The 27,411-nt window shown below is 47.2% G+C and overlaps 8 protein-coding genes across 8 annotated transcripts; 3 read left to right on the plus strand and 5 right to left on the minus strand.

Moving 5' to 3' along the window:
- Window positions 1–524: 524 nt before the first annotated feature.
- On the minus strand, window positions 525–1,924 carry CTRU02_215465 (endochitinase; the record flags this gene model as incomplete). The annotated part of the gene is made up of 4 exons (XM_036723835.1): window positions 525–1,510; window positions 1,562–1,611; window positions 1,665–1,763; window positions 1,812–1,924. The coding sequence occupies 4 exons, from the start codon at window positions 1,922–1,924 to the stop codon at window positions 525–527; spliced, it is 1,248 nt and encodes a 415-aa protein (XP_036584518.1).
- A 6,151-nt stretch (window positions 1,925–8,075) lies between these two features.
- CTRU02_215466 (uncharacterized protein) lies at window positions 8,076–8,853 on the plus strand (the record flags this gene model as incomplete). Its single annotated transcript, XM_036723833.1, has 3 exons — window positions 8,076–8,438; window positions 8,489–8,579; window positions 8,627–8,853. 3 exons carry the CDS (start codon window positions 8,076–8,078, stop codon window positions 8,851–8,853), a joined length of 681 nt encoding a protein of 226 aa, XP_036584516.1.
- A 375-nt stretch (window positions 8,854–9,228) lies between these two features.
- Window positions 9,229–9,888, minus strand: CTRU02_215467 (uncharacterized protein; the record flags this gene model as incomplete). Its single annotated transcript, XM_036723832.1, has 1 exon — window positions 9,229–9,888. The coding sequence occupies one exon, from the start codon at window positions 9,886–9,888 to the stop codon at window positions 9,229–9,231; it is 660 nt and encodes a 219-aa protein (XP_036584515.1).
- Window positions 9,889–10,752: 864 nt separating this feature from the next.
- CTRU02_215468 (reverse transcriptase) lies at window positions 10,753–10,905 on the plus strand (the record flags this gene model as incomplete). Its single annotated transcript, XM_070206470.1, has 1 exon — window positions 10,753–10,905. The coding sequence occupies one exon, from the start codon at window positions 10,753–10,755 to the stop codon at window positions 10,903–10,905; it is 153 nt and encodes a 50-aa protein (XP_070059848.1).
- A 761-nt stretch (window positions 10,906–11,666) lies between these two features.
- On the minus strand, window positions 11,667–13,621 carry CTRU02_215469 (uncharacterized protein; the record flags this gene model as incomplete). The annotated part of the gene is made up of 4 exons (XM_036723831.1): window positions 11,667–12,302; window positions 12,355–12,711; window positions 12,770–13,482; window positions 13,528–13,621. The coding sequence occupies 4 exons, from the start codon at window positions 13,619–13,621 to the stop codon at window positions 11,667–11,669; spliced, it is 1,800 nt and encodes a 599-aa protein (XP_036584514.1).
- Window positions 13,622–18,439: 4,818 nt separating this feature from the next.
- CTRU02_215470 (nuclear pore protein-like protein) lies at window positions 18,440–20,424 on the plus strand (the record flags this gene model as incomplete). Its single annotated transcript, XM_070206471.1, has 6 exons — window positions 18,440–18,533; window positions 18,790–18,995; window positions 19,086–19,758; window positions 19,974–19,992; window positions 20,045–20,267; window positions 20,380–20,424. 6 exons carry the CDS (start codon window positions 18,440–18,442, stop codon window positions 20,422–20,424), a joined length of 1,260 nt encoding a protein of 419 aa, XP_070059849.1.
- A 707-nt stretch (window positions 20,425–21,131) lies between these two features.
- CTRU02_215471 (endochitinase) lies at window positions 21,132–22,531 on the minus strand (the record flags this gene model as incomplete). The annotated part of the gene is made up of 4 exons (XM_036723828.1): window positions 21,132–22,117; window positions 22,169–22,218; window positions 22,272–22,370; window positions 22,419–22,531. 4 exons carry the CDS (start codon window positions 22,529–22,531, stop codon window positions 21,132–21,134), a joined length of 1,248 nt encoding a protein of 415 aa, XP_036584511.1.
- Window positions 22,532–23,797: 1,266 nt separating this feature from the next.
- Window positions 23,798–25,447, minus strand: CTRU02_215472 (cyclopentanone monooxygenase; the record flags this gene model as incomplete). Its single annotated transcript, XM_036723827.1, has 1 exon — window positions 23,798–25,447. The coding sequence occupies one exon, from the start codon at window positions 25,445–25,447 to the stop codon at window positions 23,798–23,800; it is 1,650 nt and encodes a 549-aa protein (XP_036584510.1).
- Between the last annotated feature and the right edge of the window lie 1,964 nt (window positions 25,448–27,411).

The raw sequence follows: 27,411 nt of genomic DNA on the forward strand, positions 1-27,411 counted from the left end.
ACCAGGCATTTGGGGATTGTTTTCTGTATACGATTGACTTTGACAAAGTAGCTTCAGGCGTTACTTACTGTACAGTACATAATTTCCCTTCATTTACTTACAAGCCGTACAGTATTATATTGCACCTTACCTCTGGAGGACCCGCAAGATTATTCGACCCCCTCGTCTCCGTTGCAGAAGTTAAAGCCCGAATCTCAAACGTGTACTCGACCGGATAAGTCAAAACGACCATGCTGTAGCCAGAACTTGCATGCTCCCTTGCGATACATCCCACAAGCCTGTGGTGTGTTTGGTCACTGCAGGGCATTATTACTGCTGTAATGAAGTATTTAGTGTTATTCAAGCTCCATGCGGCAATGCTAGATTCGAAAACAAAGGCAGTCGAGAAATAGAGAACTAGATGAGATTTGCGTTCTTTGGTACAAAGTCATTGTTAAACTAGAGTGCGTACTACAGTACCCAATGATGATATCCATCGACTTCCAAAGACAATGCAAATCCAATATTGGCGACTTGGAGGTATCTCATCCATTGCGGATAGTTGCATATCGACTGTTGGGATAATGCAGCAGGTTTTCAGAACAGTCTACATTGGCGGCCCCCCCTAAAGCGTTGAAGCTGGCGTGGATAAGTCCTGTCTCGTCCACTCGGTCCGCGGACGCCTCCCAGAACATACTCCCCCCTAACCCGCTCTCAATAATATACGCAACCTTCTGTCTGGTCACTGACGGGCTGTCATAGGATATGAGCTCCTGGGTATCGGTGTCGTAGCTGTAACTGGCACCAACTGCCGTGTCGTGATACTCCATCGCCCCAGGTCGTGGCAGGGCCTTGGCGTCCCACACGCCTTGCTCCCACGACCCGTTGCCCGCGCCATAGTAGGCCTGGCCGAGCCCGCCGGTCTGCTGAAATGCTCTGCCGTACACGGGCATACCAAGAATAATCTTGGTAGGCAGCACGCCCTTGGATATATAGTCCTCGACGACGGCATCTGTAGAAAACGGTGTCGAGTTAGGCTTGATGGGACTTGAGTACAAGTTGGCTTTGTGTCCCGTCATAGAGCTCCATGGACCGGAATAGTCGTAGGCCATCAGGTTGAAATTATCAATAATATCTGATATCTTACTGAGCGGCAATATGTCGTAATTCGAAGGCCCAGCGGGTGACGATATCGTTAAGAGAAAATGGTAGCCAGGCGCATACTGGCTTGCGTATGAATCCATCTCCGACCGTACTTTGCCTAATAGTAGGACGAAGTCTTGCGCCTCCTTTTCATTAACGGGATACTCCCAATCAATATCAAGCCCGTCAAACCCCCAGTCTTTCATCAGGGCGATCGCACTTCGTGAAAAGAGGGCTCTCTTTGCTTCGGTAGCAGCGGCCGCAGCAAAGTTGCTTGAATATGTCGCCCCGCCGATGTTAAGGAGCACTTTAAGCTTGCGGTAGGTTTTTTTGAGGAGATATAGCTGTTTCACGCATCCGCAGACGTCGTTCTCGCACCTTTTCCTAGCTAGGAGCCGTAAGTGGTCCGAAAAGATAATCTGGGTGGTTTACTAATTACAATCGCCGTCATATGGCTTCTCAAGGTCCGCAAAAGAATCAGAGGAGACCCTGTTTGTAACGCTAGTAAGAAGGCTTTGATCAATATGGCTCGCCGTACTAACACCAAACCGTCGCTCTGCACGTTAGCAAATGCATAGAGGAGAACGCTGATCTGCTCTGCGGGAAGATCGTGAGGATGGTATCCCCGAGCGTATATAGACCTTCTATCCGTAAGTATTTAATTCATATCCTAGCGATTATATATTCACCAGTTTGTAAAATAAACAGCATTGCGATATCCTGAACGGCAATTGGCGCTTGCGCATATACCCACGGCTTGAGCGTAGATGAAAGCAAGTATTACCCAGCCGATTTGAAACATGGCGGTTGGCAGTACTGTAAGTTGTGAAAAGGCATTGGATTATACTAGGGGCCGTCGCGCTTTAAGAACTTTGGAGCGAGCAGGCGTCCAGTTCTGGCTGAACAGCAGAGAGATCACTATCGAAGGACCACAACCGATGGCTGTCAACCACTCACTCTACCTGCTTAAAGTCAACTACTCATAAAGTCACCTATTCGAGGAGAGAACAAGGATTACGACCAACGGTAAGGCATGCCATAGATGACAGAGTCGGTGCATATAACAGGCATGATTCAAGCCACATGTCAACGGCGAGCAGCGACGTGATTGGGTTAGTTGGACTTGCGACAAGGCCGACAGTTACCTCGGGACATCAAGTCTTCCCTTTTTCCAGATCTGGGATCCCTTCAACACGAACCTGACGCACCAAATAAATAAAGTGAGGCCTTGACCATGAAACCCGATTTTGCACTCGAAATTGCCCATGGGGTGAGTTTTAGCTATCCACATATCACCTCTGCAAAAATCTGGCGGAACTTCTGACGAAACCGACTCAGGGCTGGATGACGATGAAACCAGTGAGAACACCTTGGCCGAGACGAAATCGGTATCGCTTTCGGTCTAGGAATTTGTACATTTATTCAATAGGACTTACCATAGCAGTCGGTTCACGTCAACCCACTGGTATTGTAGGCTGAAAGGCACAAACAGACCTGAGCTTACTTTTTCTTTAGGGCTCCAAATGACGAACCTCAAAGAGATTTATGGATTGGTGGTATGCTGGAGAGGACAGAAGCAGCAAATTGTGTCACTAAAGATTTTGTTGGGCACGGCATATGTTACAAAGCCTTTGACAACAACAACCATTTCCGTGCTAGTATCCCAGACGATGTTCAAGTGTGGCTCCGTTGGCTTCCGTTCAACCGTCTAATCCTTATTATCTGCCTGCAAAATGTCCACCATGAGCCACGCCCTGCAGAGTTCACGCGAGGACACTGGCGCTTTCGCAGTTAATTTACTCGTAGGAGGTCGAAGCAGCTCGGTCAAATAACATGTGTTGGAGACGCTCACGTATGTTGATTAAGCTATGCAATAACAACAGTTCGAGTGAGTTTGCTGGATGTGCTCATACTTCTCACAATAAAAACTAAACCATCCATGCACTTCAAGTTGCAGGTCAATTATCGCAGCTCAGACCGATACAGCCTTGAGCCTTCCAGCGCATTCTGCTTCGAGAAATGAATTCGCAGAAAGACTAAGCATATGCAAATATCTTTATATGACTGTTTTACATCCCAGAGACACAAAAGTTAGACCAGTCTTTCAGAGAACTTTGACACTCTTGCCACCACCGTTGAACACCGCCGAAAAACACAAGTGGCTCAACCTTCTTCCCCTCTATATTCGCACCAGTCCACCATGCCGTGCTTTCTCGAAACAACGTTGGCTCAAAGGCATTGTTTACCTGCTTTGTCCATAACCGACAAGATTCCTGGGAGGGCTATACAAAGTCGATACTCTCGTCTCGCATCCTCTTAAGAAGATTGGCTATCCAGTCAACTTGCAACTCGATAAAAGATGGGGCGTTTGTCTGAGTTGTAGGCCCTTGAGGCCCGTACAGGAGAAACGCATTCGGCATTTCAGGTACTAGCATGCCGAGGTAGGTGCTTATTCCGTCTTTCCACTTCTCTTCCAGGCGCACTCCGTGCCTATCGTGGATATTCATACCCAATAAGCTTCCCGTCACGGAGTCATAGCCCGTAGCCAAAATCACGACGTCCAGTTCGTGATGGTCCAAAGTACTGTCGTGGCCCTCAGTCACAACGCCATTTCGAGAGAATGATTTAAGCGGTGTTTTTTTGAGATTAATAAGCTTAACGTTCGGGCGGTCTAGCATTTCGTAGTAGTCCATCTCGAGATTGACTCGTTTAGCGCCAATATCCATCTTCTCAGGATTAGACATTCAAGCCCTAGTCTTACGCATCCAAAACTCGTATAGGCTTGAATTTGCCGTTGTTACGAGCAGGTCAGGGCAACCAACTGTGGCACAAAGCAAAAGCTTCGGTAATGATGACTCCGGCATCATTATCCCCTGTTCTGCACTATATAGCTACGGCGTACAGTAACTAAATGTACCGATCGTAACAGCCGTCTTGTCGTACATAATATCTCGATAGTTCGATAGCGTCAACCCAAAGCCCCCTCTATCCCACAGGCGTTGGTAAAGCGTAACCCTGTCGCTGTCGCTTGCCTGGTGACAGAAATCGGAGTTCTGATTATACCCTATAGCTAACGAAGAGCCGAACTTAGCCTTGGAAAATATGCCAACAGACGGAATCTACATTCGGAGGTTCCTCGGGTCATCACCCTTTGACCAATAGGGTGAGTTGGGTGCATTTCGCTGCTTTAAGCTCACCATCCAGGGGAAGCTGGGTATCACTATGGTGAGGCCAGGGGTAGGACAGGGTGATCCCAGCATCCCCAGAATCACCAAGATGAATCACTATGATAAGGATCCTGATTGGAGGCTCTGGGATACTCAACCAAGGCTAAATCATTTCAAATAGCTTCATTCAGACTACACATTACGTACTAGCAAATGGACAGCTGGGTAACAATAATGAGGCGAGATTAAGGTGCACGGTGCCACCACTAGGCGTACTGATGTGTCTGCGACTTGGAACAGTGTATTTTCAGTAAGTAACAGCGACATGCGTTCTCCTCTTTTGGTTGATTAAGTCATACCTCTACCCAGAGATAGTTGAGCAACTGGAACACTTTTGACGCATTCAAACGCGGATCGCAAAAGTAAAAGGAGGCAATGAGGGTAGCACGAATGGAATCAAAACTAACAGGGAGGCTTTAAACAGAAGATCAATCCCAATGTCCAACGCTAACTACAGGGTTGGGATTTGCGCAAAGCCTGCGGTAGTGGACAACTCCAGCCGCCCTCAAAGATACACACTGAACTAACCACTTGAAACTCCCGCCACTCCAGTGATTTTCACGCTCGACGGCCAGTGAACATAGAGAGACAAAGCCACTGATACATGATTCGTACACTGTCCAGTCCAGAAAGGATGCACCGTGTAAAATAGGCCCTAATCTAGAACCACGTTTATAACATTGGAGGGCAGCTATCACATCTTGTAACTCTTTTTGTAGCCGAAAGAGGCAAGAAAGCGTCCTGAAAAAGAGGATCAGGTGAATGGCTCTGCAGAAGTAACATGTTCCGATATTGGTGGCATACTGTACTTTGGTCAATGTTGACAATTATCAGAGCATATGTGAAGGAAGCCTAAATATTAATGTGGTTCAATCCTCTCTGGCATCATCCCAGACAAAATACAGACCACTACTCTTACACGCGATTTGTCCTGGCAGAGGGAAGAGTCGTTATTATGACCAATATTGGCAAGAATACCGAAAATTAGCCGACACACCCAACTTGAGGATTACAGTTACGTCACCTTCACCAACCCGAAGACATCGATAAGGAGACAAATACGCGAGCTGTCTTCGTATTTTCTCTTTCCTTTAAACAGCCCTTTCGCCAGGGGCTACTGACACCAGTGTAACTCCCAGATGACGGTAAGCTCATTATAATCACCATCGGGCCGGAAACAAAGGCTACCCTAACCGTGGTTGCCGAGCGGCTGTTAAATAGCGTTCAGCAGTAATTAGGAAAATGTCGCGAAACATAATTCTAAGGCAAAACAAAGATAGAACTAGTAATTCCAGTCATTTACACGCAATACAAAACTGCTTAATAATATGTTTCGAGTAGCTGAGTAACGCCGGATTATCGCAGAAATTCTCAATGATTTCAGGGTCTCAAATCATATGTTTCACAATATCGTCCTTATCATCTGCGTCGTCTCCGCGGGTAGAATGAGGCTTGAAACCCGGATACAGCCTAGAAACAGACGATGGAGTAGGTATACACACCTAGTACAAGGCTGTGGTTACTATTTCCAATGTTTGACTGGACCCAGGATCGCAAGAAAAGCCGGGTTAGCGCCCTGATTCATCACTGTTTTTACTCAGCGATGGTGTGAAACGTTGAACTCGTTGCTCATGAGATGCTATGAGTATATTTGTTCTTGTTTTTTATTTGTTAGTCGATGCGCTATGGCGATCAAGTTCCCCCCGGTACTCAAGTAGTGGCGGCTCTATCAGCTATGATGTGAGTTACTTTTTCATAAGCGTGACGTGAACAAAAGTTGACTTTGGACGCTATTAACAAACAAAATCATAGTTAGTGTTAAAAATTTCGTTCAAGACAGCCAAAGTGCCTTGCCTAATCCGTCAACTTGGATTGGCCTCAGCCAGGCTCAGTCGAAGTCACTCATTCTTGCTCAGTCGACTCATTCTGGCTCAGGCAAGCTCCCTCTGGCTCAGTCAAGCTCCCTCTGGCTCAGTCAAGCTCCCTCTGGCTCAGTCAAGCTCATCCTGGCTCGGTCAAGCTCATTCTGGCTCGGTCAAGCTCATTCTGGCTCAGTCAAGCTCCCTCTGGCTCAATCTGGTCCAGTCCAGGCCGACTTAGGTTTGCTCAATACGATCCAGTCATGTTCGGACCGTTGTCTGGAGCCATTCTGGTTTCAGTGGTGCCATTATCGCTATCGCCTAATGCCACCCATTTTCTGGTCTTTACCATAATCTGTGGGGCAGGAACTAGCAAGTGTTGCCAGATGTGCGCCAGGTGACTGCAATATTTCGGAGAAATACTCGAAGTCGGTTTCTGCTTTCGCGGATAACTTTGAGTCTTGGCATTTACGAGTTTTTTTTTTTTTTTTTTAATTTTTTACATACTGTACAGAGAAAGGCAGGACTTACTCTTTGGGGTTAAGAAGCCACAAACGGCTTTTGGGTTTGTTAATTCATGTTCTCTTGAGGATCGCGCCTACGAACTGATTGAACACCATTTTACTCTGCTTACGGAGGTGTTAGAGCAGTACTCAGCCGGAACTATGCCCTGCCCAAACGTAAAAGTCAACAACGGGAGCATCTAAGATAGACACAAGAGCCTTTTATGGCTTAGCCAGGGCGTAATAAACTTTCTCTCTCTCTCTCTGTGTGTGTAAAACTACATAGAAACCTTCCTTCATGTCCTTGAAGTTCTTGTCAGGTGCACGACAGTACCATGTGACCCCGTTTAAAATCAGTGGGCTACATGGCTTTCAGACCAGCACAAAGAGCCACTCTAAGCTTAAGTTTGCCCTCCAAATCACCACTAATATAGATAGTGTGAGATTTGGAAAAGAAAAAAAATGAATCTGTACACATTCAGGAGCCTTTGAAGCCGCCCGGAAGTTGTTGTTACAGTCGTGTTCGAAATCGGTTTCATGCTTTTCACACAAGAAACATTTCTTTCCTGGACATTTTGGTATCCACTTGCTGACAGAAGATGATGATACCCCTGTAGGTAATCCATGATCAGCTCTTTACCTTGCAAACATAGGGTTGAGCGCCCACAACAGCTGCCACTTTCTGTGTCCTTTTCTCTCTAGCAAGTAGTGTGGAGGCGTTCGCAGGTACCATGTCAGCAAACAGGTCCATTATTGTCTCTTGGTTGGAAACGCCAGAACAATAATGCCGGAAACCGATTTCGGATCCAACTGTAACAATCAAGCCGTGCCAAGTTCTTTTGACTTTGTTGAGTAAATCAACGTACCCCGGAGTACAGTACAGTAGCCTTCCCCAGTAGAAAGAGAAAATGTTTGTGTTCAAAAGTGGAGATATAGTTGCTCTAAGCTCAATACTGCCTTGCACAGTGCCATAATACTTTACAGAACTGCACTCAGTGACGCAGGAGAAAAAAGGGACGCTTTTCTGTCGCTCCATTAACGCCAGTTCAGGATACCAGCATCTTATTGACGCGTGGAGGGCTTCGTTGAGTTCGCCGATACTAGACAACGCCACAAGCTGCTCTTTCGCTTAGGCCATGAAAATTGGTCAGGTCTGGAGCGATGATTCTAACCCCGAAACCTGCAACACCCAGCGTGATACATACTCTACGGTTCTTATTCGCTTCTTTCACCTTAATGCATGACTGTCCTGTTGTGGTCCCCATTTCAGCCCAACATATAATACCATGAGGTCCACTTGGCAGTGCCGTGTCATTTTGTTAATTTGTTTTTTTTGTTTGCTTTTTGCTGCCCACTCTACAGTCATGTTAAGGCGTGCGCCATTTTTGCAAGGTGATTGCGAAATAACCCACGTGAGAGCGCTTCCAGCAGTCTATGCCGAAAGGCATCCGAAAGATGATCACAAAAGAGCACGGGGTGATGCTGTCAGCTGGATTGGTGTGCACCGAGGCTACTTCAAAGGCCCTCACTCAGTTGTGGTAAAGGAGGTGCCTCATATGACTATCGCATGCTTCCGAACTCTGGCCAGATCATCACATCCAAATATCGTACAACTCTTTGGTCTCTACCTTAGCGACAGCGTCTATATAACATATGAGCTTGTAGATTTGAATTTATTTGACCTTCGCATAACTTCCGAGTTGGAGGTAGCTGCAGTGATGTCTCAGGTTCGTAAGTCCTAGTTAGTCAATTGGTCGCATTAGCTTAGCATTCCTAGCTCCTTCATGGCATTAAACATCTCCAAGATTTGCCGATGCGGTTTGGAGTCCGGTCTATTCGAGTTTCGCCCTTTGGTGTTGTTAAAATTGGTAAGAATGTACAACCAAACAGCGTGCACCTGCCAATAACCATTGAGTACCCGAATTTGAGACTTCCTCGTATCCCGGCCTGGCTTTAGCTCTATCTCCCAAGATTGCAGCCGCTTTTCTGCAGTGTATTATGGAGCACCTGGGGGCTAGCATACCTGGGTGGTCCGACGATGCCTTGGACTTTCTCAAAATACTAGAGTCGGGGCACCAACCAGACGACAGTGTATGTGAGAACCTCGCAAGACGTATTCTGGTGCTGACATATGCAGAGTAACTTCATAGCTGCTTCATATGGCCCTTACGCGTTGAGGAAAGCTGCTACAATCAATCCTCGCCTCGATACTTGGTAAAAAGGGGAGGTAAAACTCTTGGGCTGGCCCGTTGGGATGACATGCCGTGTAAGCGGCCTGGAGAAAAAACGAACCGAAATATATATATATATATTACTTTTGCACTATTTGAGTTTGTGTCTTAAAATCCTTGCACTATTAAGCCTGTAAAGAGAGTGCGACATAGCCAGCGGTAATGGAAGTTACATCGAGTTTTAATGAAGCAACGGAGTAGTCAGTAGAATCTATCCAGATAATCAAAATCAGGTTCAGCTTCTGTAAAAATAGCCCTGGACGAAATGAAAAGGAAGTTTTTGGTCTCAATCTAGGTCATCCACCTCATCTATGTACGATTCAGAGCTTTCCCCGGAACGGTAATCATCTGACATGGTTGGCTCCGTATTGAAATCTGACTCTGAAATCGAAGATTCTGTGTGTTCATCTTCAGATGACAGAACATCTGATTCTGATTCTATTTGAGAGGAAAACTCGAAGTCAAAATCGCTTTCGCTTGAGCCTTTAATGGACCGAGGCAAGTCGAAGCTGGCCGGTTCAGTAAGACGATGAACTCGGAACATTGATGCTTCGTGGGTACTTGGGAACAAGCTACGGATACAGCAGTACAGCTGCAGCTGCCGACTTGACACCAAGCCAGGATTATGGCCGTAAGACGGAGGAAGTAAACCGCGCGCAAAAGATTCACCTGGTGATTGAATTTCGAGTGCCTGAACAGAGAACCGCAAGGTCTGTTCCAACACTCTCATGCTAACGTAGACGTGCCTGAAGTCGTAGTCCATTATTTTATCGAGTTCAAAAACCAGGTTTCCCTTTTGCCAAAGATCCGAGGTTGTTGATTTTGATCGTATTTTGAAGCATGCAAGCAGCGCGGCGATTTTGGTGATAAATTCTCGACCATGTAGTGGGCCGCGGAGACAACCTACCAAATATGACATGAACCGATCTCCTACAGCACCATTCATCTGCGCTGATATCTCCTGCGAGCCATCATGTGGGATATTCACAGCTAAGGAAACTGCTAAGCAACAGCGCTCGTCTTCAACGATTAGATTGTTCCTACTTCCTGTAAGCTCACTTTCACTGATTTTAACGCGTTACTTGCCAGAGAGAGTCCATTAGAGTTAATTCCAAGGTGTTTCGATGTATGTATGTACGTTTAAAAAGACTTAGGGCGACACGAGCTATGCGCAATCTTAAATACCCAGACAACTAGGAAGGCCATTGGGATTGCTTATTGGTTCTCGTTAGAAAGACGGTTCTGGCTCCCAAATGAATTGGTGTTGAGTTCGCCTGCAACGCTTTCAGTAGAGACACACTGAAATCAAATCTGCCAATGCCTGGCTTGAGGCCACTTCTGGCGCCATCAACCTCTTGACTCCTTTTGAATCACCTGTTATGTGCAAAACTGCCGTGGCTTCTATGCGACCTATCGAAAACAGGCACACACACACACACACACACACACACACACACACAATTTATTAGGCCTATTACGCCCGGCGGCATCCATCATGCCGGAGACGCGAAGAGTACCGATGTGAAACGAATCAACTGAATGATGAACCCCATTCATGTAATCAGCGACAGCGCCGTCGGGCATCTCTAGCTTTACAACACATGGGCTCGTACTCCGGAGAGTAGAGCCGTCAGCCACTTGGAAAGAAGCCTCCACTCTTGCACAGCTTAGAACCAGGATGGCGAGACTGAACTACTATTTGCATCGGATAGATGTAGTGCCCTCACACGTCTGTGTCTGCGGTCGAGCGACAGAGACAGTCGAGCACTTCCTCTTCCGCTGCACAAAGTGGACGACACATCAGGCAGAGATGCTCCAATGCACAAAAACACAGAGAAGTAACATATCCTTTTACCTTTGGGGCAAAAGCGCAACGGATGACGATAAATGGACGCCAAACATGCAAGCAGTTCGAGCGACGATACGCTTCGCGCTGGCAACAGGTCGGCTGGACGCAAGATGAGAAACGGAGGGGGAGAGTCACCTTAACTAATCAAAACCGACATAATCTCAATCAACCATCAACCCGCGACAGACAGCACGCACCGCTTCAGCCGCCGTAGATAGGACGTTGAACACTTGCAGAATAGGCTCCGAGATTGCATGCTAATCCATAATACACTAAAACGCGGGAATCCGTAGCGAGTAGGGCAGAAAATGGAGGGGGAAGCAGAAAATGGAGACAGTATGGGCTTCAAGGAGACCATGGCACAAAGTCAGAAATGTACATGTAATCAGCTTTAGTTGCCCTTTCGGCATTGCCGCCGGGCGTAATAAATTGTGTGTGTGTGTAGCAGATTTTAGAGAGACACTCATGTCGATTGTACAACAGTTGAAACAGGCTGAAAGTGGAACAGTGTGACTTACGATATTTCATTATCGATTTCTCTTGATGCTCATAAGTTGGTGGAATGGCAGCTGATATTTGCTGAGGCGTGGGAGGAAATTGATGAAATAAAATTAAGGGTCGGCCTATCCCATCGACTAGCACAAGAAGCCATTTTCGCCAAGCACTCTAGTTCCTCAGGGTTAGCTTAGGGTTGCTTAAGTATGCAGGCTATTGTCATCGTAAAATTTCTTACAACTATCAAATAATCGCCATTTGTTTGTTGCTGTTGTGGTTGTTGATGATGTGGCATGTGAGCAACGTCCTTTTTGGACGAAGTACAATCTCACCCAAACACACCTTTTCTCCGAACAGGTCCTTAGAAACCAGTGCACTTTTCATACTCTGCTCCTCCCGAACATGGTTGTTCTTGGACTGAGCCGCCCTTGGTAAAATAGCTGACACTGTCGGTTAGAAAACCACCATTCAAGGTCGCCACACCAGTCCACCCCGAACCAACTCTCGCAATCTAGCAGCGTGGGCTGTTCTGGGGCCAAGACAGCATGCGATACACAAGGTCCGTCGTCCGTCAGCCAAAAACCTAGCCAAAGTTTCCGAACAGAATGAATACTTAAAGCATCTCCTAAGCGATCGAGTCTGATTTGACCAACACAAGCTGTTTTGCCGTCGGTATAATGGAGCAAGAGTCCAATGATGATAGTTTTTCGGTGGATATTGCCGTAGCATGGGACAAACTGAACTACGTCACTGAGTTTGGCTCTGTTCCAGGCAAAGTTCTCATGAGGGCGAAATATCGGATATGACGAGATTGGCCAATCAACTCTGGGTATTCGATCTTGGGGATTAGGTCGGGGCGTCTCGAAGCCTAAACTTCGTACACCAAATGTTGTCGTCTCAGCGTAAATACGGCTCGAGCTTTTGCTAGGTAGGTCAAGAAGAGTGTAGTCGGAACGGCTCCAGTTTGTGCGAGGCTGCACCCCTAGAAAGATCGAGCGTCCCTGATTCGTCACCAACTGTGCGATGTGAGCAGACCTCAAAACAGCTCAGGAAGAGAACGAGACGAACTAGTAGAGCAATAGCACTTTTGAATGGACCATTGAATCTCCAAATTTCAGTCAGTATCTCATCCGCATGCATTGGCATGTACAACCACAAGGCAGTTTCGTCCGTGGTTCGCATGTATTGATAAAAGTCGAGATTCTCCTCGGCTCGGTGTGAATGTAGCATCACAATTTTTCGATTCCAGCAGAGAGAATAGGCCGTGTTCTGTGGATCGTTACAAGATACTGTCGACATGTGATCGCCTGGTTCTGCATTGCATAGGCTTTCAAACCGAATATGCCTGGGTGGAAACTGTGGAAGATCCCAAAAGACATCGGACAACACAGTATTTGCACCATGGAGATCGCGCAGTTTCAATCCCTAATGTCAGAAGTAGATTTAGCTGCCGGGACTACCTGCGTACCAGACCTATACTTACATCACTACGAGACCGGATAAGACCACCGAGGCTTTCCAGTTTCACTGTTCTCCACCAAATACCTACTGCTTGTTCGATGGTGCACTGTTCTGAGGAACAGGCAAACAACAGCTGTCGGACGCCTAGATGATCACTTGAAATATACAAGCTGTCGATGGATGTTGGTGAACTTGGATCGAACAGGATGATGTCTCTCTCGTCGCTGGCTGTATTCGTCAAGTAGGCAATGTATTGGACACCCTCGAAATCGACATATCTTGCATAAATCTTCTCGCAAATCTTGACGGACAACCCGGACGACACGACGCCCATTTCCCCCGTGCATCTTTTGATAGCATAATCGGTGGCCAAACGATGACGGGTAATGCGAGAGTCCAAGGCCCATTTGGCGATGATGTTACGAACTTCCTCCGGTAAATGGAGAATATGGCGGGTTGCTGTTTTGAGGATTGTAGCTAAACGGGACTGAAACCATCGAATGCGTCTTTGTTGGGCAATTACGGGGGGGTCGTATGCAGATGCAGTTGTCTCGAGAATTTTTGATAGTGTTGCGTTGGATATGCCACTAATACATTCAACATGATAGCCAACTCTTTGCTCATCATGATGGCATCTGCCACAGCACTCGAAAAACTCCATGTCCGGGTCGCTGTCGGTAAAGCCCACAATACTATGCTTGTAAGGCTGAGATCGTTCGGAGTCGAGCGGCCGCACTAAGAACATCAGATTAGTGGTCACAAATATTATGTGGATCTTACCTGCAACGATGCTGTCGCCGTGTTGGATCTCAAAACGGCAAACTCCACAACGTGGGGGTACGCAAACAGACTTCATTGTGGTATTGACATTCATGCGGTGTGCCTTGAAACCGTTGCGAGCAACGACAAATATTATTCTTCGTTGTTGAATCTAGTAGTAGTATCTCAAGTGTCTCGGATTTTCATATCGCCAGATCCGGTGGTCTATTGATGATTCAGCTTGCCCATCTGATCTTGGGCACTACGTTAATATCCGCATGAGAGCCATGGACATGTTTAGGATTGCTCCGCGTATAGCCAATCAGTATCGACCGATAAGCTAGCCTATTATAATTTGAATGGTGCGAATCCGCCATACGCCGAAATGACTTCGAATTTACCTGAAGACAGCCGAGGCTCCATTATTTCCTGTCTTTCACCTTTCCTCTTTCTCATTTTCTCACTTTCTCATTTTCTCACTTTCTCATTTTCTCACTTTCTCATTTTCTCACTTTCTCATTTTCTCACTTTCTCACTTTCTTGCTTTCTCCCTCTCCTTAATTTGAACTTTTCGTTCTCTCCCGTGTCCTCGTCTCTCTCCTCATCATGGACAAGCATATTCAATCCTTGCAGAAATTGCTGAAGTATTTCGAGAACAATGTGGAAACAACTAGCAGGCACGAGGCCAACCTTTCCACAGCCATCAGCATGTTTCCAGATGGGGGGTGCCGCCCTGAAGACAGCGCATCCACTATGTCGAAGCGCAAGGCCGCCTTCAAACTCCTGAAGAGGATTCATGACGATGTCGGCTTTGACATGTTTTTACTGTGTTCGTTCACTTTTTCATAGACTGCACTCTACGAGATAAAGAAACATGACGCATTCCTCGAGCAGTTAAAACGGATAATCACAATATCCAACGGGTTCAAGATGGTGGCTGGCAAATATAGAGAAAAGCATGAGAATGGAATCAAAGAAAATTGTAGGTACTCTTTCCATGGTTGGAGCAGCTCTGATATCAAGAACCTCCAGCCATTGCGACGGCCGACCACTGTAAAGTGGTGCAAGGTTGTAAACGCAAGTTTGCCGACACTGAATTTCGTGGAGAACCAGCTCCGCAGATCAGGCGCATTACAGAGGAGCACGAATTGAGTGATTTGGACATTGCTGAGCCAAGAAATGGCCCACGGCTGTCCGACGGTAAGACAACTCCACTAGCAGCACAGCACACACTGATTGGTGGGAAGCTCCACTCACTGGGAAGGTCTACAAGTTGGGGGTTTTGAACACTTTCCGGCTGTTAGCGGTGACCAAGGAATCAGATCTCCAAGTGCAACTCACAATACCTGACAGTGAGCAGTGGCCTTTTGTCACATTCAGATGCAACCCTGGAGAGATAATGCGTCTTTCAACGGAATTAGAGCAGATTATGTAGGATTCTGAGTTTGAGAATAGACATAAGCAACACGGTTCGGACCGTAACAGATGTATTGCCACCCAGGTGTCCAGGGGACTATCACCATGCAGCCTTTGTTAGCCCGACCCTGGACCACACCAACTTGCTCGTCTTGGCTATCATGAACTCGGATGTGCCCCTTCGGTTCGGTCATGTCAACTACAATCGCCAACACCGACCCCTTAGTTGCATGCTGTGTCGGTGTATTCTTTTGCAGATCTGGAACCAGTTGCCACTCCAGTTCGACTTCATTCAGAGACAGCTGTTGACGTTTCAGCATGCTGATTACTTCGCAAACTTTGAGGGCATTGCCTGTACCTCCTGGGCGCATATTGTCCCAACATCAGCTTCTTCAGCTTGCACTTGACGCATGACCTTTGTGATACCTTTACTTCGAATAGTATCTATATGTCGTAGTTATGGTTAATCATTTGATGGTGGGAATGACCATAGTGATGATGGGTGTCGTGTTGGAGAGAAAATTCGACTGAAGAGGGCGAAAGCTTGAGTTGCGGGGCAAACTGTTGTGTGCCCGAGAACACCTTGCTGCCTGAGTCCAATGAAGGCGGCCCGAAGGGCGGAAGCAGGAAAGCAGGAAAGCAGGAAAGCAGGAAAGCAGGAAAGCAGGAAAGCAGGAAAGCAGGAAAGCAGGAAAGCAGGAAAGCAGGAAAGCAGAAAAGCAGGAAAGCTGGAAAGTTGGAAAGCTGGAAAGCTGGAAAGCTGGAAAGCTGAAGAGCAAGAAGGCAAGCCACAAACTATATAAGAAATTAGGGATCGGTAACAACTCACAAGGGATAAACGGAAGAATCCCTACGCTGTGTGGCTTGTAACCGACAGAAGAAGGCATTAGGTGAGGCTACAGGAAACTCACGATCCCATGGGAAAAAGACGAGGTCAGGGTGCCAGCAATATGGAGTAGCGATATGTGATACAGATGTTTGCTGGTACCTCTTCCATAGTCAGAATATAGATAAAAGAGATACCAAATATCTAGGCCATATGGTTGGCTAGAAAAAGTCTTGGCTGTATTCTTACTGGCTAATTCCCCTCATGTGTATGTACCTGTTGCCTTCTCGCAGTCGATGGGATACCGCCATGAATTTTTTGCCGCGGCCCCACTTATCAACGTGCATTCGGTCGTACCGGGTTGCTGCTAGGGGTGTTAGATAAACGATATTAGTTTGATGCAATACACCTGGGGTTCATTGAGCAAAGAGTGATTCATGTTGTTGATTGAGTGATTCTACCCATTCCGGTTGAAGCGGGGTTCTGTTTTGTATCTACCCGTTCTTCCCGGTTTCAGCATATTGCAAGAATGCAACTAAGCTAGATTTCCTAGCATTTTATCCGGACGCAGGCGTCAATCTAACACACCCCCCCAGTTGAGGCCGCTTAGGCAGAGACTGATCCGCTGGGTTACTTAGTTTTCCAGTTTTTCCATTTCACCTAGAAGTTCCATTTCTCCCAGTGTGGGCAGCTTTCTCTTCTCTAGGTGGTTGGAGATGTCCACTAGGCCGATTTGTTTGATAAACGTCTTGAATGGCGTATGGCTCATCGGTTTAGTCAGTCCGTCTGCAACCATATCTGCAGTAGGTCTGTATTCCACTTTGATTCTATTCAATTGAGCTTCCTGTCTCAACCAGTGGTTGTGTATATCAACGTGTCGGAGTTTTGTCTGCAACTTGGTGATGTCCTTGTTGATCAGTTGTATTGTCTGGATGTTATCGCATTGTATTCGTATCCGTGATTCATCCAATTGAAGTCCAAGTTCCTTAAGTAGTCGCGATACGAATATAGCTTCTTTGGCTGCCTGAGCAAGAGCAAGTAGCTCAGCTTCTGTTGTTGAAGTAGTAACGGTTGCTTGCTTATTAGCTCTCCAACCGATAGTGCCTCCAAACAATCGCATTACATAGGCTTGGGAACTCTTGCGGTCCTCTGTATTGTCTGCAAACGAGGCATCGCTTGCTACGAAGAACTCATCGTCTCCGCCGAATTGCAAGGCAAGCGATTTGGTTTTCTTCAGATAAAGCAGAACCTGGTCTGCTGCTTTGTGGTGTTCTGGACCTGGGTTTGCGTTGAACCTGGCTAGTTTTGATGCTGCGAAAGCTATGTCAGGTCTAGTAATAACGGCAGCATATAGAATTGATCCAATCTTGCGTTGGTATCGCCTTATGGACGCTATGCTAGCTTGTTTTTCATACGGTCTTAGCTCTTCGCGTCTCATGGGAATGTCATGTCGCTGATCTCTATCTTCAGATAGGTTAGCAATCTTGTCAATATAGTCTGACTGTGATAGCCAGATAAGTTTCTTGTCTCGGTCTCGAATGATTTCGATTCCAAGGAACCACTGTAGTGGTTTTCCCCCGTTAATTTATATCGTCTCTGTAACTTTCCTGTTACTTCTTTGATTTCATTCTCTTTCTTCTTTTCATATGCCAGGACTATATCATCCACATAGAAGAAGATAATGATAGCTCCTTTGATCATGCAGCAGGGCTCATGTGGAACGGTTTCAAACCCGAGGTCTTTCAGCGTAGCCATAAGGTCCTTTTGCCACAGGAGTGGTGACTCTCTTAGGCCATACAACGCTTTCTGGAGCATCAGGATGATTCCTGGTTTCCGATAGCCTGGAGGCATGCGCATGAATATGTCCTTGTCTAGCTTTGCGTTTACAAACGCGTTAACGGCATCATACTGGATTAGTTCGAGGTCGAAGCGTGCAGCAACCGCCATCAGTGTCCGGAAAGACCGTCCTGCTAGTGTTGCGGCATAGGTTTCTTCATGTATTGACTTGATTTGCTGGTCTCCTCTGACCACGAGGCGTGCTTTGCCCTTTTGAAACCGTCCATGCTTGTCGAATTTATATACGTATACCCACATGCAGTCTAGGACCTGACAGTCCTTCGCACGGGTGTCTTTTCGACTTATTTCAATCCAAGATTTCATCTCGGCGTGACTGCGTAGATGTTGTTGTTCCGCCGTCTCGAATAGCGTACCCATGGGGTGGTTTCTAAGATCAGCATGGCTTCGCGGTAACGGAGGCATCTGCCGCCTGTGTAGGCAACTTGGATTCTTTAACAGTCGTTGAAGCTTTGCTTTGTCGATCTGCTTTCCTTCAAAGATGCCCACCGGCGTGGCCTGTCGTCCAGCCGCAAACGCTGCCTTCCATGCTTCAAAGACATCATATAAACTTTCACCTTTCTGAGCATTTGCTTGTAGGAATTCCGAATCATCCCGAATCGTCATAGCTAGAAGTGCTGTCGGTGGAAGAGACACAGGGGATGGGTACGGACGACTCTGGGCATCAGAATTCTTGGCTTGGTCATCGGTGCCGGCTTCTGCCTGGTCTCCCGTGCCGCCTTCTGGTTTCCCCAGGTCGACTTCCGCGTCCCCGGTTTGTCCAGAGCCTTCGTCGGTACCAGCTGGTTGATCAGACTCAGCCTCCAACTGTTCAGCTCCTGTATCTCTTTCTACTTCATGGAGAACGGCATCTTCCCAACTGAGCTGGGTTCCGACGTCCTCGTCTTCTCCATAAAGGCCCTCCCAATTTGTTTGGGGTATAAAGGCACCGGTGAGTACAGATGCTTCAAATGAGCGGAAGCGCCATGCCCCTGTCCTGTATGACCGACCTGTGGGGTATCACAATACTGTTCAGGGGTCAGGGTGGGCGGGGGAGGGCAGCACTTGTGGGAGTGAGACAACAAACGCAGGCTTCGGATGCGCCGTGCAGGTAAAGGACGGGGTGTAGCATGCCCCCCGCCATGAGCGAGCGTCGTTCAACATACCCGATCGGAGACTGAACAGCCAGCCGGCTAACAGAACGATAGCTGTGAGGAGTACGCGCCGCCTTAAGGTCACCGTGGAGGCGTGTCGCCCCCCTCGCATTTTCCCGTCTTCAGTTCCTCCTTCCGATGCTTCAACCATCTACTTTCTCCCCAAGTTCAACGACGGATATTTGACCATCTGCCCCGGCCCCTTCAACGATAGCAATCATTCGATTACGCCACTAGAAATGTCGCCAAAGAAGACGCAGGTCAGTGATTGAATTGATAGATTGCTGAACCTGGCTCCCTTGCAAGAAATGGAGCTGGGAAAATTTCGAATGAGGCTAACGGCCTCATAGTCAGGGATATTCGCCCCCAGTGAGCTTCTTGGGCGCATTGAACGGACAATTACCATAGGAAATGGTTCCAACAACGTAACCATTGTCACTGAATGCCGTCAAAACGGTAAATCAGTCTTGCACGCGCTCCTTGTCTCTTCAGATGCGATGGCCCGAGCCTCTCAGGTGTGGCGACGCATGTTTGAAGGTGAATGGGTAGAGGCGTGTAAAGATGAGCGGCCTGTCCTAGATTACAGAGAGGATAGCCACACTGCTGTGATGACCTTGATGAATATCATTCACATCCAGTTCGGGCAAGTGCCTTCCACTTTAACCCTCTCTGAGCTAAGGGAGATTGCAATATTCTCAGACAAATGGTTTCTCACCGCCGTTTTTGAACCATGGGTCCAGGGATGGGTGGAGCAACTCTCTCTTCTCATTGACATAGAAGGGCGTGAGCCTGACTGGCTCTGGATCGCTTGGGAGTTCGGCATTACTGCTGTGTTCAACAGGGTCGGCGAAAGACTAGCATTTGGCGCTCCCATTCCAGAAACCAAGCCTGCCTCCTCAGCTTTCACCTCTCCTGGCGGTGCTTTTGGTGTTTCTAGGCCGCAGGTATCTTATCTCAACGAACTTTCCAAAGTGAGCACCGTCAGTTCATTCAGCTCCATGGCGCTCCCTCCGGGAGTCGAAGGTAAGAAAAAGGATCCATAAACGCACTTGATGAGGTATTGACCTTGAAAAGAATCTATTACGCGGATGAGGGAAAGGATGATCGAGTGCATGCTGACGGGGCTGTACGAGTACAGCGAAGCATTGATCGACTGGGTCAATGACCCTAACCCCTCTGTTAGCTCTCCCCAGGTTCAGCGGTGCGCCCATTCCAAACGAGACTGCGTTGCACTCCAGTTTGGGTCATTGACTCTCGGTTTGTCCGAAGACCTTTGGCCGAGAAGGGATGCTAAAGACGTCCCACTCAGCCCGGCCCAGTTGCGGACAAGGCTCCTTGATATCAAGCTGTCAGACTGTGAAAACAACGATTTCAAGCAAACTAGAAGAGACGGCCGTCATTCGTCTAAGCAGGCAAAGGTCTACTGCGGAGATTTCGGCAAGATATCAAAGCGAATCGAAGATGTGCCGTTCCAGCAACCACCATTCGCCAATGACATGCAGCTCAACCATCTGACGGACAGATTTGCTATAGTAGGTATATCATGTGACTTCGTACCGGTTCCTATACTTAGGAAACAGAAAACAGAAAATAGAATAAATATCCGTTCATAGCTTGCAATATGAAGAACATTCCTCGCATTAGGAGTTTCAAGCGCCCGACGAGATGGGGAGGAGAAGGATGATGTAGCGTGGAACGCTACATCAGCTGTGATTTGCACAGTAAAGAGACAGAATAGATTAAAAAGGCCTCATTCGCAACGTGTGCATGATTCTCTCACCCCGTTCGTCTAGTGCCACACGACTGTGTGAATCCCTACAGGATTAGCCAGCTTCAAACCTGGCACAAAACGAGTATAAATGGCTTATACATCGAGACCAGGCATTTAGGGATTGTTTTCTGTATACGATTGACTTTGACAAAGTAGCTTCAGGCGTTACTTACTGTACAGTACATAATTTCCCTTCATTTACTTACAAGCCGTGCAGTATTATTATTGCACCTTACCTCTGGAGGACCCGCAAGATTATTCGACCCCCTCGTCTCCGTTGCAGAAGTTAAAGCCCGAATCTCAAACGTGTACTCGACCGGATAAGTCAAAACGACCATGCTGTAGCCAGAACTTGCATGCTCCCTTGCGATACATCCCACAAGCCTGTGGTGTATTTGGTTATTGCAGGGCACTATTATTGCTGTAATGAAGCATTAGGTGTTATTCAAGCTCCATGCGGCAATGCTAGATTCGAAAACAAAGGCGGTCGAGAAATAGAGAACTAGATGAGATTTGCGTTCTTTGGTACAAAGTCATTGTTTAACTAGAGGGCGTACTACCCAATGATGATATCCATCGACTTCCAAAAACAATGCAAATCCAATATTGACGACTTGGAGGTATCTCATCCATTGCGGATAGTTGCATATCGACTGTTGGGATAATGCAGCAGGTTTTCAGAACAGTCTACATTGGCGGCCCCTCCTAAAGCGTTGAAGCTGGCGTGGATAAGTCCTGTCTCGTCACCTCGGTCGGCAGACGCCTCCCAGAACATACTCCCACCTAACCCGCTCTCAATAATATACGCAACCTTCTGTCTGGTCACTGACGGGCTGTCATAGGATATGAGCTCCTGGGTATCTGTGTCGTAGCTGTAACTGGCACCAACTGCCGTGTCGTGATACTCCATCGCCCCAGGTCGTGGCAGGGCCTTGGCGTCCCACACGCCTTGCTCCCACGACCCGTTGCCCGCGCCATAGTAGGCCTGGCCGAGCCCACCAGTCTGCTGAAATGCTCTGCCGTACACGGGCATACCAAGAAGAATCTTGGTAGGCAGCACGCCCTTGGATATATAGTCCTCGACGACGGCATCTGTAGAAAACGGTGTCGAGTTAGGCTTGATGGGACTTGAGTGCAAATTGGCTTGGTGTCCCGTCATAGAGCTCCATGGACCGGAATAGTCGTAGGACATCAGGTTGAAATTATCAATAATATCCGATATCTTACTGAGCGGCAATATGTCGTAATTCGAAGGCCCAGCGGGTGACGATATCGTTAAGAGAAAATGGTAGCCAGGCGCATACTGGCTTGCGTATGAATCCATCTCCGACCGTAGTTTGCCCAATAGTAGGACGAAGTCTTGCGCCTCCTTTTCATTAACGGGATACTCCCAATCAATATCAAGCCCGTCAAACCCCCAGTCTTTCATCAGGGCGATCGCACTTCGTGAAAAGAGGGCTCTCTTTGCTTCGGTAGCAGCGGCCGCAGCAATGTTGCTTGAATATGTCGCCCCGCCGATGCTAAGGAGCACTTTAAGCTTGCGGTAGGTTTTTTTGAGGAGATATAGCTGTTTCACGCATCCGCAGACGTCGTTCTCGCACTTTTTCCTAGCTAGGAGCCGTAAGTGGTCCGAAAAGATAATCTGGGTGGTTTACTAATTACAATCGCCGTCATATGGCTTCTCAAGGTCCGCAAAAGAATCAGAGGAGACCCTGTTTGTAACGCTAGTAAGAAGGCTTTGATCAATATGGCTCGCCGTACTAACACCAAACCGTCGCTCTGCACGTTAGCAAATGCATAGAGGAGAACGCTGATCTGCTCTGCGGGAAGATCGTGAGGATGGTATCCCCGAGCGTATATAGACCTTCTATCCGTAAGTATTTAATTCATATCCTAGCGATTATACATTCACCAGTTTGTAAAATAAACAGCATTGCGATATCCTGAAAGGCAATTGGCGCTTGCGCATATACCCACGGCTTGAGCGTAGATGAAAGCAAGTATTACCCAGCCGATTTGAAACATGGCGGTTGGCAGTACTGTAAGTTGTGAAAAGGCATTGGATTATACTAGGGGCCGTCGCGCTTTAAGAACTTTGGAGCGAGCAGGCGTCCAGTTCTGGCTGAACAGCAGAGAGATCACTATCGAAGGGCCACAATAGATGGCCGTCAACCACTTACTCTACCTGCTTAAAGTCAACTACTCATAAAGTCACCTATTCGACGAGAGAACAAGGATTACGACCAACGGTAAGGCATGCTATAGATGACAGAGTCGGTGCATATAATAGGCATGATTCAAGCCACATGTCAACGGCGAGCAGCGACGTGATTGGGTTAGTTGGACTTGCGACAAGGCCGACAGTTACCTCGGGACATCAAGTCTTCCCTTTTTCCAGATCTGGGATCCCTTCAACACGAACCTGACGCACCAAATAAATGAAGTGAGGCCTTGACCATGAAACCCGATTTTGCACTCGAAATTGCCCATGGGGTGAGTTTTAGCTATCCACATATCACCTCTGCAAAAATCTGGCGGAACTTCTGACGAAACCGACTCAGGGCTGGATGACGATGAAACCAGTGAGAACACCTTGGCCGAGACGAAATCGGTATCGCTTTCGGTCTAGGAATTTGTACATTTATTCAATAGGACTTACCATAGCAGTCGGTTCAAGTCAACCCTCTGGTATTGTAGGCTGAAAGGCACAAACAGACCTGGGCTTACTTTTTCTTTAGGGCTCCAAATGACGAACCTTAAAGAGATTTATGGATTGGTGGTATGATGGAGAGGACAGAAGCAGCAGATTGTGTCACTAGGATTTTGTTGGGCACGGCATATGTTACAAAGCCTTTGACAACAACAACCATTTCCGTGCTAGTATCCCAGACGATGTTCAAGTGTGGCTCCGTTGGCTTTCGTTGAACCGTCTAATCCTTATTATCTGCCTGCAAAATGTCCACCATGAGCCACGCCCTGCAGAGTTCACGAGAGGACACTGGCGCTTTCGTAGTTAATTTACTCGTAGGAGGTCGAAGCAGCTCGGTCAAATAACATGTGTTGGAGACGCTCACGTATGTTGATTAAGCTATGCAATAACAACAGTTCGAGTGAGTTTGCTGGATGTGCTCATACTTCTCACAATAAAAACTAAACCATCCATGCACTTCAAGTTGCAGGTCCATTATCACAGCTCAGGCCGATAAAGCCTGGAGCCTTCCAGCGCATTCTGCTTCGAGAAATGAATTCGCAGAAAGACTAAGCATATACAAATATCTTTATATGACTGTTTTACATCCCAGAGACACAAAACTTAGACCAGTCTTTCAGAGAACTTTGACACTCTTGCCACCACCGTTGAACACCGCCGAAAAACACAAGTGGCTCAACCTTCTTCCCCTCTATATTCGCACCAGTCCACCATGCCGTGCTTTCTCGAAACAACGTTGGCTCAAAGGCATTGTTTACCTGCTTTGTCCATAACCGACAAGATTCCTGGGAGGGCTCCACAAAGTCGATACTCTCGTCTCGCATCCTCTTAAGAAGATTGGCTATCCAGTCCACTTGCAACTCGATAAAAGATGGGGCGTTTGTCTGAGTTGTAGGCCCTTGAGGCCCGTACAGGAGAAACGCATTCGGCATTTCAGGTACTAGCATGCCGAGGTAGGTGCTTATTCCGTCTTTCCACTTCTCTTCCAGGCGCACTCCGTGCCTATCGTGGATATTCATACCCAATAAGCTTCCCGTCACGGAGTCATAGCCCGTAGCCAAAATCACGACGTCCAGTTCGTGATGGTCCAAAGTACTGTCGTGGCCCTCAGTCACAACGCCATTTCGAGAGAATGATTTAAGCGGTGTTTTTTTGAGATTAACAAGCTTAACGTTCGGGCGGTCTAGCATTTCGTAGTAGTCCATCTCGAGATTGACTCGTTTGGCGCCAAACCACTGGGACTGTTTCAATGGTGCAACGATATCCATCTTCTCAGGATTAGACATTCGAGCCCTAGTCTTACGCATCCAAAACTCGTATAGGCTTGAATTTGCCGTCTTGTCGTACATAATATCTCGATAGTTTGATAACGTCAACCCAAAGCCCCCTCTATCCCACAGGCGTTCGTAAAGCGCAACCCTGTCGCTGTCGCTTGCCTGATGATAGAAATCGGAGTTCTGATTATACCCTATAGCTGACGAAGAGCCGAACTTAGCCTTGGAAAATATGCCATCATAGTAGTTTTTCAGCTCCTCGGATTCTCGATATAATAGTCGCCTCTGTTGCATCGGAAGGGTGTGGCATGGTTCTCGTATGAAAACAGTTAACAGAATATCCTGCTTCGCGAGTTCTTGAACGAGTTGCAGCCCTGATGCCCCCTGGCCGATGATACCAATTTTCTTGCCGTCCAGTTTGACACCTTCGGGCCAAGCCGATGGGTGGATAAGTAGGCCGCGAAAGGCATTTAGGTTGGGAAAAGCAGGAATGTAAGGCTTATTGAAAGATCCGCAGGCGAAAATAGCGAACCTCGATTCAATACGCTGGCCTTTTTCTGTGCGAAAAAGCCACCTCTTACTTTTCGAGTCGTACTTTACCTCGTCTACACGAGAATTGAAAATAGTATCCTTCCGTAGTCCGAGAGTTATATCGACATGTGCGAAGTACCGCCGAATCTCTTCATGCCCAGGGAATCTCTCCTCGAAGTTGAACGTTTCCCAGACTTTGGGCAGGCTAAACTGATATGACGGAGTGTCTGAGTCAACTCGTGCTCCAGGGTATTTGTTAACGTGCCAGACGCCTCCAAAGTCGCTACCAGCCTCCAGGATCTTGGCAGAGTACCCGAGCTCCCTGATTTTGTGAAGAGCGTAACAGCCGCTAAACCCAGCACCGACAATGACGAAGTCGCTGGTGAGCGATTGGGGGTGCTCACTTCCGATCTGATAGTCGGCCATTACGTATGGGTGAAAAAAGGGTCTTGGAGGAAAGGATTGTTGAAAGTAGGATATCACCATATATTTAGTAAAGTAGAAACGCTATAACAACCAAGAAATCGTCAGGTCTAAGGGCCTTCAAATATTCTTTAGTGAATGCGGAATCCTCATGCTTCTCTTACTCTTTTGCTTGCACGTCCTCGTCATCAGCAGTAGTCTTTTTCTAGCTGTAGCTAAACGCCATAACCACCTGAATCCTTGAGAGCAAACTACAGTATAGAGCAGATAAGGTATTGATACATACTGTATCCCAATATGTTGAACTCAGAGTTAGTAACAGAGAATAATTATTCTCCTTCGTGAGTATGCTACACACCGAAGTGCTGCTTCGGCCATACATTTACTGCGATTTCGGCTACTACCTACATAGTAATCAAGGTAGCAGGCATTATGTCAGTGATGAATATTATATCAATGGTTCCACATTAAGATACTGACGGCTTAAGATAGTCCATAGGGGCGGCGTATACGGCTCCAAGGACATCAGCTTGTTACCCAAGTGTCAAATTTGATCAGGAAATGATGTACCAAGTGATATGTAAGGATACTGTAACCCGAAGGCATACGGGTCTTTCATAGAAGACTCAGCTAGTTCTGGCGTCTTAAGAGGTGATTGCAAACCGATTGCGGATCTTTTGTTTACTCCCCTCACAACCAGGGGAGCTCCTTGTCCTTTGCCTTCACGGTTCCCACATTATCCGCTTTTGATTCAGCATTTCCACCTGGAATGGAAATGATCAACCCCAGATGCATGAAACGGCTAGGTTGCGTTAGTAAGCATGTTTATTAAGAAAAAATATAAAAGGAGCAGTCATCCGTATGGTAGACATTTCGGCAGCCACAACATTTCTTTTATGATCCCGCTGTTGACGTGGTTTCTCCTGCCAGCGATGAACACTTTCCATTACTTTTATCCCGTTGGCGACGTGGTATATTCCGTCAGCGATGAATACTTTCCATTACTTTTATCCCGCTGTCGACGTGGTTTCTCCTGCCAGCGATGAACAATCTCGTTTTTATCCCGCTGTTGACGTGGTTTCACCTGCCAGCGATGAACACTTTCCATTACTTTTATCCCGTTGGCGACGTGGTATATTCCGTCAGCGAAGAACAATCTCGTTTTTATCCCGCTGTTGACGTGGTTTCACCTGCCAGCGATGAACACTTTCCATTACTTTTATCCCGTTGGCGACGTGGTATATTCCGTCAGCGAAGAACAATCTCGTTTTTATCCCGCTGTTGACGTGGTTTCACCTGCCAGCGATGAACATTTTCCATTACTTTTATCCCGCTGTTGACGTGGTATATTCCGTCAGCGAAGAACAATCTCGTTTTTATCCCGCTGTTGACGTGGTTTCACCTGCCAGCGATGAACACTTTCCATTACTTTTATCCCGTTGGCGACGTGGTATATTCCGTCAGCGAAGAACAATCTCGTTTTTATCCCGCTGTTGACGTGGTTTCCCCTGCCAGCGATGAACATTTTCCATTACTTTTATCCCGCTGTCGACGTGGTTTCCCCTGCCAGCGATGAACACTTTCCATTACTTTTATCCCGCTGTCGACGTGGTTTCTCCTGCCAGCGTTGAACAATCTCATTCAATTCCGCTGCCGACGTGGTATCTTCCGTCAGCGTTGAGCCATCTCATTCCGCTGTTGACGTGGCTTCCTGCCAGCGATGATAATTTGAAACCCTGGCTCAACTTAACACCTATTGTAAACAATTCTAGCATGTTAGAAGTTTGTAATTTAATGCATTTTATTTCTTTCCATTCCCTCTTTGTCGAGTCGAGTAGAAAACATCCGCCGTGCTGTCCCCGTGTTTTCGGCCCCCATGGGAAATCTGTAAGGTAGACCTAGCTAGATAGAGGGTAGGTGGGCAACCCTAGGCTTCGTGAAACGTGAGCTATATATGTAAAAGTTAT

This window comes from Colletotrichum truncatum, assembly GCF_014235925.2.
Source record: "Colletotrichum truncatum strain CMES1059 chromosome Unknown Contig_0016, whole genome shotgun sequence".
NCBI classification, from domain to species: Eukaryota; Fungi; Ascomycota; class Sordariomycetes; order Glomerellales; family Glomerellaceae; genus Colletotrichum; species Colletotrichum truncatum.